Source organism: Bos indicus, chromosome 9 (assembly GCF_029378745.1).
Source record: "Bos indicus isolate NIAB-ARS_2022 breed Sahiwal x Tharparkar chromosome 9, NIAB-ARS_B.indTharparkar_mat_pri_1.0, whole genome shotgun sequence".
Classification (NCBI taxonomy): Eukaryota; Metazoa; Chordata; class Mammalia; order Artiodactyla; family Bovidae; genus Bos; species Bos indicus.
Genome location: NC_091768.1, coordinates 76881390 through 76896092, shown reverse-complemented (window position 1 = coordinate 76896092; position 14703 = coordinate 76881390). Strand labels below are relative to the sequence as shown.

The 14703-nt window shown below is 35.7% G+C and overlaps 1 protein-coding gene across 6 annotated transcripts in view; it reads left to right on the top strand.

Annotated features, from left to right (window-relative positions):
• REPS1 (RALBP1 associated Eps domain containing 1) overlaps window positions 1-14703 on the top strand; it is a 90825-nt gene that overhangs the window by 34995 nt on the left and 41127 nt on the right. For 5 of the 6 annotated variants that reach the window (XM_019967504.2, XM_070795575.1, XM_019967502.2 and 2 more), the window contains exons 2-8: window positions 6246-6369; window positions 8029-8225; window positions 8326-8479; window positions 9150-9274; window positions 9777-9939; window positions 10219-10282; window positions 11662-11816. In XM_019967504.2, the coding sequence (XP_019823063.2) occupies window positions 6246-6369; window positions 8029-8225; window positions 8326-8479; window positions 9150-9274; window positions 9777-9939; window positions 10219-10282; window positions 11662-11816 (982 nt within the window). The remainder of the gene's footprint in view (window positions 1-6245; window positions 6370-8028; window positions 8226-8325; window positions 8480-9149; window positions 9275-9776; window positions 9940-10218; window positions 10283-11661; window positions 11817-14703) is intronic. The other variant, XM_019967503.2, reaches the window with a different exon arrangement.

The window sequence follows — 14703 nt, the reverse complement described above, 5'->3', positions numbered from 1 at the left end:
TCTTTCAGAGTTTTATTTTCCCTGTTTGTAACTTTGGCAGTTCTCTTCCATTTTGTAGGCTTTCTTCAGTTGGTTGGTGATCTTAGAGGCAGTAGAAAAACTGAGCACTGTATAATGGGAAATAACACTTCAGAAGGCTGCCTCACTTTAGGACAAGTGGGTCAGATGTTCTTTTTAATTGGGTTGCTAAATGCTAGAAACAGAAGCTTTTCTCTAGGGCCACAACTCCTGTCTATGTCAGCAGTCCTAGTACTTCCTTGATATTTGCTTTTGTTAGTTTTTCTTGCCTTTGTTTTTACTTGGAGGGTAAAGTCTAGTTGGTAATATTCTATGAGCAACTGTAGGGATAGGGAACTTCATCTCTTCCAGTCTCACTCTGTCATAACTAGCATTTCTAGATGAGTCCCTGCATTTTGCAGGCCAAAATGATTCTTATCTCCATGGATATTCTTGGCACCGACTTCTTCTATCCTACTTCATTAGGTATGGCACCTGCTTTTCTTAAATTTATTCATTTATTTTTGGCTGTGTTGGGTCTTCGTTGCCGTGCAGGCTTTGCTCTAGTTGCGGCTAGCGGGGTGCTACTCTGGTGTGTGTGCTTCTCACGGCAGTGGCTTCTCTTGTTGTAGAGCTCGGGGTCTAGAATGTGGGCTTCAGAAGCTGCAGCACGTGAGCTCAGTAGTTGCTTTTTCCGGGCTCTAGAGCACAGGTTCAGTGGTTGTGGCACGTGGGCTCAGTTGCTCTGTGGCATGTGGGACCTTCCTGGACCAGAGATTGAACTTGTGTCTCCTGCACTGGCAGGCAGATACTTTGCCACTGAGCCACCAGGGAAGCCCCATCTGCTTTCTAATTGCTATATTTTCCTTAAATTTCCTCTCAGTTCTTTGTTCCCCTTTTCCTCTTGTTTATTTTTATGAAATCCCTTACTTAAAAAAGATACCTGAAAGGAAAGGAGATAAATTTCTGTGTTTGGTGTATTGTCTTAAGCCACAAGTTCAAAATACTTGTGAAGGCATGAGGGCACCCTGTATTTTAGAATTTAAAGACTATTCTTCAGAAATTATAATAAAACCCAATTTGGTGCTTATAGGCGTTAGCTCTCAGCTCTCAGGAAAGTGTGGTTTTCAAGAATGATTTAGTCTTTGACATCCCTGACTAAATTAAGTACATTATGATCAGGATAGTAAGTAAAAAGTGATAATAATGATATTCCTGGACCAGACCTTGTTGTAAGTGCCATATGAGACAGTATATTCTTTTCCCCAGTTTACATATGAGGAAACTGAGGCACATTAAAATTATATAACTTCCTCAAATACTGTATGAATGATATAGAATGATTGCCTAACTGCAGTAATCTCTGTAGGTATTAAAGCAAACTACAATCTACTTTATCTTTTCCTGGGAAAAAACCCCAGGCAGCCAGGATTCTGTGCCCTTCAGTAAGATGTTACAGTTACTCAGAGTTATAGTACTTGACTGTGTTACATTTTAAAGCATATTCTATCTCTACAGATTTGTTCTACGGTTGTACAAGTGTACAAAGATAGATATATGCACATGAATGTTTATGGCATTATTTGTAATATAAAGCTGGAAAAACATAAATGTTCATCAGTAAGGGGCTGGTTAATTTGCAATAGGAATATCCATGCAATGGAATGCTGTGTTAAAAAAAAAAAAATGAAAGAGAACTATTTATGCTGATATAAAAAGATCTTTGAATAGTATTATGTAGAAAAAAATCATATATAGTATGACCCTACATGGGTAAAAAGTGTGTGTGAAGTATGTGTGCTCATATGTTTGTATATGTGTAGAGAAAATTGGAAGAACATAAAAAAATTGTTACTTTTGATGAGGCTTATAAGAACTTTTAATTCTGTATTCTAAGTATATCTCACTTCTTTTACCATGAGCATATACATTTTGTAATGTTAATAAAATAAAGGTTCATCATTTTCAGTAGCTGTCAGTAGTGTACCAGCAATCACTCGCTGGCCCTGGGTTTCCTAAATGAGTTAGAATCTAAAGGGAAGGGTGTGGGACTCTGTATCTTAGGGACTTTAAGTGGTTTTCATGATCAGATAGCTGTGTGAGCTTTTGCACAAATATGCATGATTTCGAATAAGGGAAAATTACCATAAAGAGGCAATTAAAAAAGTGAGACTCCTTTGAATAATGTTGAACTAATAATAACTTTCTAAATCTGGAGGTGATAAATGATTTTCTTGGAAATTATCAAATATTTTAGAGATAGAAAACCTAGTTTATTCCCAATAACATGGAAGAAAATGAGTTGTATATCAGAGATGCCCACCCTGTGTCATTGGTGAACTGTCTTCTAAATCTTTAAGGATTATGGAATTCCTAATCTATTTAAAGTATTTTAGAGCAGGAAAAAAGCTTGCTAGTTGTGCTTACGAAGCCAACTAATATCAATTCCATACCTTTCAGATATAATATTTTTTTAACAGTCATTTTAAGATTGTGGTTAAAATTTTATATAAATATTATTTGAAAATGTAATGCACCATGACTAAATGAAATTCATTTTAGGGATCAAAGGGTGGTTTGATGTTAGGAACTCTATTAATAGAACTATTAATATTAATAAGGCCAAAGCGAAAAATTAACCATCTTTTCATTTTCTGCTCCAAAATGGACATAATAAAACTAACATCTCTGTGGTTTTTTAAAATATAAGGCCCCAAACAAAACTATTAGAATAGTAGAACTAGCTAAATAGTTTCTTAACAAAGGTATTGCACAGTATTAGCCAACAGTGCCCTTAATGATAAAACAGTGAAGTGGTCTTGTTAAAGTTAGAAACCAGACTGTACGTGAAAATTGCTGTCCCAGTTAAAATCTCCATTTATTTTGATAAGTGATTTTAAAGATTATTTGAAAGATTAAGTAACATGAGAATAGCAAAGGAAATTCTAAACAAGAACAAAAAGCAAAGGTTGGGCTAACCTTACTCCAGGTATTTAAATATTATAAAGCTAAAGTAGTTTTAAAAGAAGGTTAAGCAGCTATATCCCAATTTAAAATTGTTTTAAAAAATAAAGTAGAGATGACAAAAAAAAAGAATGTTACAGATCCAGGAATAGTTATGTAGAGCTGTGTAACACAGGAGGTCAAATATAAATACACCTAAGTATGTGAGTGGCTTTTCAAGTTGCTGGAGAAAAAGATGAAATGACAGATGATGAGAAACATTCTCATACTGACTGTGAGAGAATAAGTTTCAGTAACCTTTTGGAAAGGCAATTGGCGATAGGTTATGCATTTTAAAATAAACTGATAGTTCGGTCCAGCAGGTCTCCTTCTAGGAATTTATTCCAAATATTTCTCTAGAGACAGATTTTGTCTTAATTCACAGATTGTGATAGTAATTTAGACTTCTTGGTAATTTCAATCCTGATAGGCCTCTTTCGACTGTTTTTTCAGGTATTATTTTTGTAAATTTATGTCATAACGTGTTTCTTCCTCTCCAGTGTTCACACAGCGACACACATGCCTGACTTGGGCCACAGGATGAGTCTCGCAAGGGATGCCGGCGGGAGGAGCTGTAGAGGAATAATCGCATTTATTGCCTCTGATTCTTTTTATCTGCTCTTTTCAAAACATCTTTCTTGAGGCGGCAGCTTGGCATACAGACTTTTAAAATTTTGTTATGTCTGCTACAGTAGAAGCATGGTATTTCTCCTTGCTCTTCTACCCCATCCCACTCCCCACTTCAGCCTTACATCCTGGGAAGAACTTTGGATTTGGAATCAAAAGACCTGATTTCTAGTGTCTCTTCTACTGAACTAGCTCTGAGACTTAAGAGAAGCAAAAGTACCCTTCTAAACTTACTTTCTTTAAAGCCAAATATCTTAACCTGTTTTGTACTTCTCTTTCTACTTAAATTCCTCCTGTTTATTCCTTAACCCATTGCTAACTGGATTTTATCCTACCTCATCCCTATAACTGTTCAAGTAACAAAACATAATTGTAAAACATAGATCATATTTCGCCCCCCCCCATTTTTGGGGGTTCTGCTGCTGCTTTTTAGAAATTATTTATTATCAATTTTCTGATTAAATAATAATATATATTTTTGGAGTACATACAGCCTCATGTATATAAATATAGAAATATCCCTTAATCTCAGCACCCAGAAATATATGCTGGCATATTCACTACCATTTTTATGTATATATTATAATAGAATTGGGTTATGCTTATGTATATGCTGCTTTGTGTTCTGCTTTTTGCTTTCATAACATTAATCCTATAAGTGAATTTTAAAGGCTACGTATTTTTCTCATATGGCTATTCCATAATTACTTTTATCTATTCTTGGGAGTTTAGGTGGCTTCTCATAACACCTTGTATGTAAATCTGTGTGTGCAATGATTGTTTCCGTTAAAGCTTGCTCGCACCTTCCAAAGCCTTGTCCCACCTTTGGTTTCCCACTTTCTGCTGCTATTTTTTCCCACTTTCTCTTTCATAAGCTCCTTTTTATACCTGCCTGTTAGGTTTCCTTTTGTCACTCTGGGCTTGCTGGCAGTCTCATTTATTGGTCCCCCAGCTTCAGTCATGACCTCCTGTCTGCTTGCCAGGATGGAGCACAGCTCCTCAATGTACTCCCTTCTGAACTCTACCTCTTTGTTCTGTTACCAGGGTATCTCCCCCTGAAAATCTCACAGGCACGTGAAACAGATGTAGTAGGGATAAACAAACTACACGTGATCCCCTTTTAGGTCTTCCCTTTATCTAGCTCTTACCTGGTGTATTTTAGATGCTTTGGGTTATAAATAAAAGTATCTGAGATGTATAATGATCCCTGAGGGGGTTCCCTGTGGGCACAATAACCATAACACAATGCCTTCATATGCTGCCTGGCTGTGTGCTCTTCATTCTTAACTCTCACCCTCCTTTTCCCCGTAGTTCTCTTAATGTAAACCTGCCTCTTTATCCTCTTTGCCCTTTTAAATTTACACAGAAGTGATGCCCCTTAGTGACAGAAACAGGAACTTCCTCCCATGATGATCAGTCATAGCAAAAATGTCGTCTTTCCTAGTGCAAGTAAACAAATAGTTATTGTTATTGTGATATATTGCTGAACCATTGATAGGTACTTCTTTGCAATTCTACTAAATACTTTACTTCTGACTTAGTATCACAACATCTCAGGTACCTTAATCTTCCTTTGAATGTGTTGGGAAAAAGAAAATAGACTAAATTAGACTAAATATGCTCTCTTTGTACAAGAATTTGGATTTTTGAGAAGCTGAGATAAGGTTACTTAGTGCTTGTTTTAGGGTGACTTTGTGATGTCTGTATAATAGATATTAATACACCTTTTGGGATTATAATTTAATTTTGTAACCTAAATTCTCTTTTCCCCAATAGCTCAGCAGTAAAGATTCTGCCTTCCAGTGCAGGAAACATAGGTTTGATCCCTGGGTTGGGAAGATTCCCCTGGAGAAGGAAATGGCAACCCTCTCCAGTATTCTTGCCTGAAAAATCCCATGGACAGAGGTTCCCTGTGGGCTACAATCCAAAGAGCCCCACACAACTGAGTGGCTGAGCACAGTTTGATACTTGTAGTAGCCAGTCAAGAAATATTTGTTGAATTATTAGAACAATCCTTAAAAGGCTTCATGCTTTTTTTTTTTTTTTTTAAAGGCAAACAAAAATTATTGTTTTAAAGAAAAGTAGTATAACCACATTAAATATAATCTGGAGAGTAAAGAGAAATAACCCATATTCGCAATCTTACCTAGCAAACTTGCTGGTAGAATCTTTATATATCTGGTTGTTTTAAAGTTTGTATTTATGTGGTCAAAATTATGGATCATGCCCTTTCCTACTTAGTATGTCATTTTATGATTTACCTTAAATGACTGGGTAATAATCTATTAGTTGCAGAAACTTTTGACCCTATTGTATGCACAGTGTTTATGAAGAAGAATAGATGGTACATTTGTTTCTAAAAGTTCCAGTTATTTTTAATAAAATATAATTGTTTATCACATGAATTTTACTAAGTAGGAGAATGATAACCTATTGTAAGGTCAGTGCCTTTTTATTTTCAAACATTTAAAACTGAAACTTGAAGAGTTGGTCGTCAGTTGAGAGTAATATGCCATATGTCAGCTATGTATTTTGGAAAAGTTAGAGAGGTCGGATAGCTGCTTTTGTGGAGAATTATTGTCAAAATTCTTGATATTAGCATTTTTTTTCTTTTATAGATTATGGAGCTTTGTGGTGCGACAAGACTTGGTTATTTTGGAAGAAGTCAGTTCTATATTGCTTTGAAACTTGTAGCTGTTGCCCAGTCTGGCTTCCCTTTAAGAGTGGAAAGTATAAATACAGGTAACTATGGAATATATTAGTAACTGAAATGAAAATGAACTTCTAATCAAAAGTGAAATAAAGTCGGTAGAACTGTGGAGTCTTTCTGATGTTTCAGTGGCATTTGTGACCTTGAGTTAAAGTATCGTGACTTTATTCTTGCCATACTTTTTTCATTTGTTAATATTAGAAAAATATGTCTACCTTAACTCTGTTACGGCATTTATGTACATCACACATATTTTATGGTAATACAAAAACTTAAAATGACAACTTTAATTTACTAAAAATTGCTTAGAATTTAGATGAATAATTTTATCAAGGTAGCTGATGAATTGTAGTGACTATCTCATATATGCCCTCCTTATATTCTTTTCTACTAAGTATAAAACAATGTTATGCTTAGTGTTTTCCTGTTTGGAAAAGCTATGAAAGTTCCATTTGAAGTTTAGAAAGTATTGGTTAACCAAAATTTTGATTGGTAGAGACAGTGTTAAAATATTGGCAGGCTAAAACCCCAATGCAAGCATCTGCCCACCCTACAAGTGTCACCTAGGATAACGTGGTTTTCTATTATTTGAAGGCTCATTGATGCCTAAGTAGTTGAAAATTCTTAATTTCTTAAGAATTAAATCCTTAAGAATTTCTTCTTCATTCTTAAAATGCAGAGTTCTTTGGTTTTCATAGGGAATGGGGTGGGAAGAGAAAACTTGAGGTTTTCTGTAATGTTAGAATTTTTATAAAAATAGTTTTAAGTAGCACCTCTGTTTAATAGTCATCCAGAAGTTTTCAATGTGGAGCTCTCATTTCATTGTTCTAGAATTGAGAGTTTACATTCTTTTTAGGTAATTTTTATTTCCTTTATATAAATACTGCATAAACATTACTATTTTCCCTCCCTAATGCAGAGATTCTAAAGAGAAATGCAGGTAATCATGGTGCAGGAAAGTACACTTTCTTCTAAAGATGCTGCTGCTGCTGTATTGTTCTAGTCTAAAAATGTGCAGAGACATTCTCAGCCTTTTATCCTTTTCTCTATTTAAAAGTGAATGTAGAATATTTGCATTAGGAGTGTCATAGCTGGACTAAAGTGGGAGGTACAACTAACGCCTTGTAAACTGTGTCCTTGGCAGGTGGACAGTAAGATGTTTTCATTAATTTCTTCAGTGAAAATGTCTAGATTAATCTAGTTCAAACTTAGTGCATAGTCTTGTTTTGTTTAGAGCTCTAACATCTTCCTTTAGGGAACCAGTGTGAGTAGAAACAGTCTAGGCTTCAGGGTCAGATTGACCTGGCTGCAGATCCTAACAGTCGGTTACTGTCAGTGACCTTGGCATCTTAGAGTCTCACTTTTTTATCTGTAAAATGGGGATTTTTGTAAGGTTTATATGGTTATGAGATAAATGTAAAGTACAAACAAAGGCCTGGCATGCACTGAACATTTCATACAGCTTAACCCCTTAGAGTGACAGAGTGCTATTACTACTACCTTCTAGATCAGAGTTTACCTAAACAATCTAAGGGAGATGATCTGAATTTTGTGGCGATAAACATTTTGTGTCTATTGTTTCTTAGTTTTTGCAAAAATTCTTTCTAATAACAAATTCATCTCTTATTTCAGATTTTTAATGTGTATACCCTGTTTCGTTTTGAAGTAATAATTATTTTTGTGGTTAACAGTAAAGGACCTTCCTCTGCCAAGATTTGTTGCTTCAAAGAATGAACAGGAATCTCGTCATCCAACCTCATATTCTTCAGATTCTGAAAATCAAGGGTCTTACTCTGGTGTAATCCCCCCACCACCTGGCAGGGGACAAGTGAAAAAAGGGTCCACAAGCCATGATACTGTGCAGCCTCGTGCATCTGTAGATCAGCAGGTAATCATGTACATGCTGTCAGCTGATGTACTGTGGGAATGCTTACACTAAAACATGTTACCTTAAAATTTAAATTTTCAAATAATGATGTTCTTTCTAGGAACCTGTGTCCCCAGTAGTCTCGCCACAGCAGTCTCCACCGGCTTCTCCACACACGTGGAGGAAGCACAACCGCCATCCCAGTGGAGGAAACAGCGAGAGGCCTCTTGCAGGACCTGGGCCATTCTGGTCTCCCTTTGGTGAAGCACAATCAGGTATTTAGAAAATTTTTAAAAGTAACATTTATTAAGGGCTGTAGATGGAAGGAAACTTAAGAATGTTCCTTTAAGAGTTGCCTCGAAGTCAGCTTTTAATTTATAAGTTCAGTTCAGTTCAGTTCAGTCGCTCAGTCATGTCTGACTCTTTGCAACCCCATGGACTGTAGCACGCCAGGCCTCCCTGTCCACTACCAACTCCTGGAGTTTACTCAGACTCATTAAGTGCCTTAAATAGAAGCAAAAGCCAACTGTGAAAGTTTCTAAGTAAATTGAGTATAATTGCATTTACTTATATCTATGATGCTTAGACAAAAGTTTATAGGTATCAGATTCTATCTGAAGGGTAAAATGTATAAGAGATATATTATATCGGAGATATATTCCCAGGTATATTTATTATATTAGTGAAGGGAAGTATACTTTGTTATAAAAATGATTCTGCTGCTGTATTGCTTATTATAGCAGTAAATTGGTTATTATGCCAAATGAGGTCTAATTTTAAATTGGCAGATAAGATTCCATTTTGGAAGTTGTTAATATTTCCTCAGAGTTAGCTTTTTAAAAGAAAACTTGTTCATATGTCTGGTGATTTGTTATCATTAAAAACCTGGTAACTTTATTTTTTCTTCCAAAAGTGAGTCAGCATGTTTACCCATTCCGTTTTTAGGTTCTTCTGCTGGTGATGCAGTGTGGTCAGGACATTCTCCACCTCCACCTCAAGAAAATTGGGTCAGTTTTGCTGATACTCCACCAACCAGTACTCTTTTAACCATGCATCCTGCTTCTGTCCAGGTGTGACATTTTATTGGTATTGCATTTTTATTTGCTTCATTAAGAGTATTGCTGCTGTCATTGTTTTTATATTTTGCTGTTGCACATTTTATAAATGCAAGTTCACTCTTTTATTAAAACAAAAAAGAACTTTGTGCCTTTTCTTCAAGTCTGTTTTCATTGGAACGTTTTATTGAAAGTTTTGGCTGATTTTCTTGCTAATCCCATAGTGAAGTTTTGAAACGTTTCTGCATCTAGGAATGTATTTGCTTGGCTTTCTTAGCACCTTTTACATAGCTTTCTGTTGCTTACATATTGCTATCATTCTACATATTTATGTAATCTTTGTGCAAAAATGTTTAATAACCTATGTAACAAATATGTGGTTTGCTGATGAGTTAAGGCTTATTTTTAAACATCCACAAAAAGTAAGTTTTACTTTCAAAGATAAGTAACTTAACGATCTTGGTCCTTATAGTCATATAGATAGATACTGTACTGAGGAAAAAATGTTTCATTACAGGACCAGACAACAGTACGAACTGTAGCCTCAGCTACAACTGCCAATGAAATTCGTAGGCAATCCAGTAGTTATGACGATCCTTGGAAAATAACAGATGAACAAAGACAGTATTATGTAAATCAATTTAAAACCATTCAGCCTGATCTAAATGGATTTATTCCAGGTGAGTTGTTAAAAACAGAAGTTCTTCTAAATGGGATAGGACGGTCTCAGTTTCATAATCTCAAAGACATGGTTTCATTCGTCAGTGATGATAAAGGATAAATTAATTCTCAAATTGTCTAAAAAGTTTATAGTCACTGGGAAACCAAAAATATGACATGTGCACATGTTAAGGTTACCTTTTTCTCAGTGGCAGAAGTCTTAAGACTCTTACCTCACATTTTATTCTTGGAGCTGTAAGTTCAGAATAACACTAAACAACACTGTTTTAATATTTCAGGATCTGCAGCTAAAGAGTTTTTTACAAAATCAAAACTTCCTATTCTTGAACTTTCTCATATTTGGTAAGTGTGGTATATCATTAGTTGGGTAATGTGGGTTGTTTCAAAAGAGTTTACAGCAGGTAGATTTTTGAACTTAAACTATTAGAGTAACCTTTTCAAGAATGTTCTCAAAGAACTCAGTATTGCCTCATAATATCCAGCTTCTCTCTCACTCTTTAGAAAGGAACTAAGTGATTACTCTGCAGTAGTTCTTTAAAGTGTGCTAAAAGTTTTTAAGCTGTATCAGCTGTTTTGTTGAGAGAATAATGTGTGGCATAAAAGCTGGTTTGCTCATACATGGTATGTTTATCCCATTTGGTTTTTAACAGGGTTAGTAAGTCCTATACCAAGGCATGATCTCAAGAACATGCTTAGCTCCCATTTAAATTTAGACTGAGACTCAGGATAGCTGGTATGTAGTTGAAATTAGCCATTAAAGCACAAACTGCAATCACAAATTACTTTTTAAAAGCAATTATCAGATAAATACATGTTATTTCTACTTTATATCAATGTATTTATTTATATTCTAAATTACTTTGTTAGTAGCATCTTTAGACACATAGGATACTATGGTAGGAAGTACGTAGATAATGCCTAAAACTGAAAAATCAATAACTGGCAATATATGCATGCTGTTAACATTTATGTAATTTAAGGTAATAAATTAAAAAATGATTGTTTCTGCAACCAGGAAATGGACACCAGGGTGGGGCTGCTGTTTCAATGTATCAGGACTTGTAGTTCTGTTAGATGCTTTAAAATGCATACATGTAGAAATTTGATAACAATAAAAACAATTTTTAAAAATTTCAGTGACTTATTAAGTAAGCCAGGATTTAACTAAATCCTTTTACTAGAAATGCAAGTGTGTTAAAGGTCATTTTTTGGTGACTTTATTTATTGGGACTATTTTTTCAGCATTTTATTATGAGAATTTAAAGTATACAGAAAAGCGTAAAGAATTGTGCCTTGAACACCCATATGCCCACTGCCTACAATTAACAGTTTGCTATATTTGTTTTGGGCTTCCCAGGTGGCACTAGTGGTAAAGAACCCGCCTGCCAATGCAGGAGACATAAGAGACCTGGGTTCGATCCCTGGGTAGGGAAGATCCCTTGGAGAAAGGCATGGCAACACACTCCAGTATTCTGGCCTGGAGAATCCCATGGGCCAAGGAGCCTGGCGGGCTATACAGTCCATGGGGTCACAGAGTCGGACATGACTGAAGCAGCTTAGCATGCGTGTCGTTATATTACATATTACATGTCCTTCCATCTGTGGAATTTTTTAAATTCTTAATTGCTATTTTCTGGGAAATAATTTCTCTTGCTTCTTTTTGAAACCTAAAAGGAGCCAAAGCAGAATATGATCATATTAATAATAAGTTTTTATTCTAGGGAACTCTCAGACTTTGATAAAGATGGAGCCTTGACACTGGATGAGTTTTGTGCTGCTTTTCATCTGGTAGTTGCTAGGAAGAATGGCTATGACTTACCGGAAAAACTCCCTGAGAGCTTAATGCCCAAACTGATTGATTTGGAAGATTCAGCAGGTAAGATCAGGAGCTGAAAAGACCTGACTGCATACCTTCATAAATATAACACTTGATCCTTAAAACAAAATCAAAATGTTATAATTTAGGTTAAGAGCTTAGACATTTCATCAGAAGTACATAGATTTGCCATCAGAATAGACTATATGGGCTAAACCCGGAATAATGGTTTCACCTATTTAGTAAACTTGAAATAAAAAGATAAAGAATATATACCACTGTGTATGCTACTGTTTCACTTAACACTTATGAATTGTGAAGATCTGAAGAGCATTTCACAGTGTCTTGTTATTTTGTGGCATTTAACTGTATTATAAATTATCTGAAGTGGGTAAAGTAGCCAGTCTTCATTATCAGCATTTTTTCGTTTAATGCATCTTGTTTTATCATTAGATCTTTGCAGTCTGAAAGCATTTCCTTTAAAAAGCCCACTTCTTTTCTTCAGATTCTGAAGAAGTCTGGAAAATTTGTATTTGATTATAGATAATGCTTTTAAAAAATGTTTACCAGAAAGTTTTTATAAGGGCTCATATTGACTGGTAGCTTTCTTTAAAAGGAAACAGGAATAGAATACATTTTTCTTGCATTCTGAATGAATAAGAGGAAATTAATGCTAAATTCTTAACAAGTTTAATTAAAACTAAATTACTGTTTTCAAATTTTTTAAATCTAAATTCTCTTTTGTCTATTATGTTGGAAAGAATTTTATAGTTCTAAGAAGATAGAACAGAATTTGGCTCTTAAAAGGGCAACTTCTATTTAACTCAAAAATGAAATGATCTGACTTCTTTTTCTAAATTACATGGAAGGAACCATATACACGTCATTACTGTCCAGAAGAGAACAAGTCTCCTTGGAGTTAAGAACCTGAGTGTGCTTCTGGTTTGTTAATTAGTCTCTGACTTGGGCAAGTTCTAACCATTTACTCTGTTTTTTTCATCTGTTTCTCCACGTGAAATGTGAATTTTACCTATTTTAGGATTTGAATTGTATCCTGACTTATTATCAACCAATAGGTTAATTAAATAATTTACTGTTGGTTTCAGTTTTTACAAACTCTATCCTGTGAGAATCCCAGGATTTTCCTGATCATTTCAGGTAGTTATTTGGTATCAGTTACCCTCTAACTTGAGCTGAAGGCTAAGTGTTTTTGTTAGATAACTTTGCTTTGGTTTACCTAATTAAGAAATAGATAAAAATTACTTCTTTATTTAGCGTATTTGTTAGGTAAGCCAAAAGGGAAACAGTTGAGGTAGCTACAGACTTGCTGTATCATTGATTTCTAAATTGGACCTTGTATGTAGAGATTTTCTATGACTTTAATTTTGTAAAAACTGGTAGTGTACTAACAAGAAATGAGTCAGACTTATTCTGTTGTATGTCATTTTCTGGAGACTTCTGTGGTCTTATTAACTGTTGGATTCAGATAGGTGAAATCTGGCTTTCACGTTTTGGCACTGGAGTCTTTTTTTCTTTCTTTAATTTAAATAAAGTCTTGTTCTTTGTCATGTTGATCTGATGGAGTTTTAAGACTGATGATTCAAGAAGTTCTTTCCTGGGCATTTGTCTTTTTACGTCTGCTGGATTTGTTTAGCGAAGAGACACTCTGGTTTTTTGCCTGCATGTATCTATACACTATTGCTCTAACTATAATTTTACAGGTGTTTTTTCCAATTCTAATATAATATTATATGGTTTTCTAGTCACATTTATTGTAAATGTTTTGACCACACGATATTAGATTAAAATCTGCTTTCAGATCAGATCAGATCAGTCGCTCAGTTGTGTCCGACTCTTTGCGGCCCCATGAATCGCAGCACGCCAGGCCTCCCTGTCCATCACCAGCTCCCGGGGTTCACTGAGACTCACGTCTATCGAGTCAGTGATGCCATCCAGCCATCTCATCCTCTGTCGTCCCCTTCTCCTCTTGCCCCCAATCCCTCCCAGCATCAGTCTTTTCCAATGAGTCAAATTTGGAGTTCTGTTTGGAGGTGGGAAGAACCATTTAATCTTTTTTCTTTTACCTACTGTAAGCCTGAGATTTATATGACACAAAGTCCCTTGAAATACAGAAATTGTTGTGTGACACTGTGATTCAATCAGTATATTTAAAAACCATTTTTAAATAGCTGTGTTTCTAGAAGTTCCCAATTAAAGGAGAAATACCTAAATACTTTCTTTTGGCTGACCTGAGAACTTATCATAAATATCCCTTCTGTGGAGTCTTTGTGACTTACAGGCATAGGTGGTTTCTGTCTTCTCTGATCTGTCGAAGCATATCCTACGTTGCTGTTCATTTCAGCACACATTATGCTGAATCCTGTTCTGTTGTCCCCTCCTTCTACTACAACATTCTGAGCACCTTAAAAAACTAGAAATGATCATATTCATTGTAGTATCCTCAGGGCCTTGCACTTTGCAAGCAAGCACTAAGTAGCTCAGTAAATAATTATTGAATTCAGTTCAGTTCAGTCGCTCAGTCATGTCTGACTCTTTGCGACCCCATGAACCGCAGCACGCCTGGCCTCACTCTTCATCAGCGACTCCCGGAGTCCACCCAAACCCATGTCCATTGAGTCAGTGATGCCATCCAACCATCGCATTCTCTGTTGTCCCCTTCTCCTCCTTCCCTCAATCTTTCCCAGCATCAGGGTTTTTTCAAATGAGTCAGCTCTTCATATCAAATGGCCAAAGTATTGGCGTTTCAACATCAGTCCTTCCAATGAACACCCAGGACTGATGGACTGGTTGGATCTCCTTGTAGTCCAAGGGACTCTCAAGAGTCTTCTCCAACCATAGTTCAAAAGCATCAGTTATTCGGCGGTCAGCTTTCTTCACAGTCCAACTCTCACATCCATACATGACTACTGGAAAAACCATAGCCTTG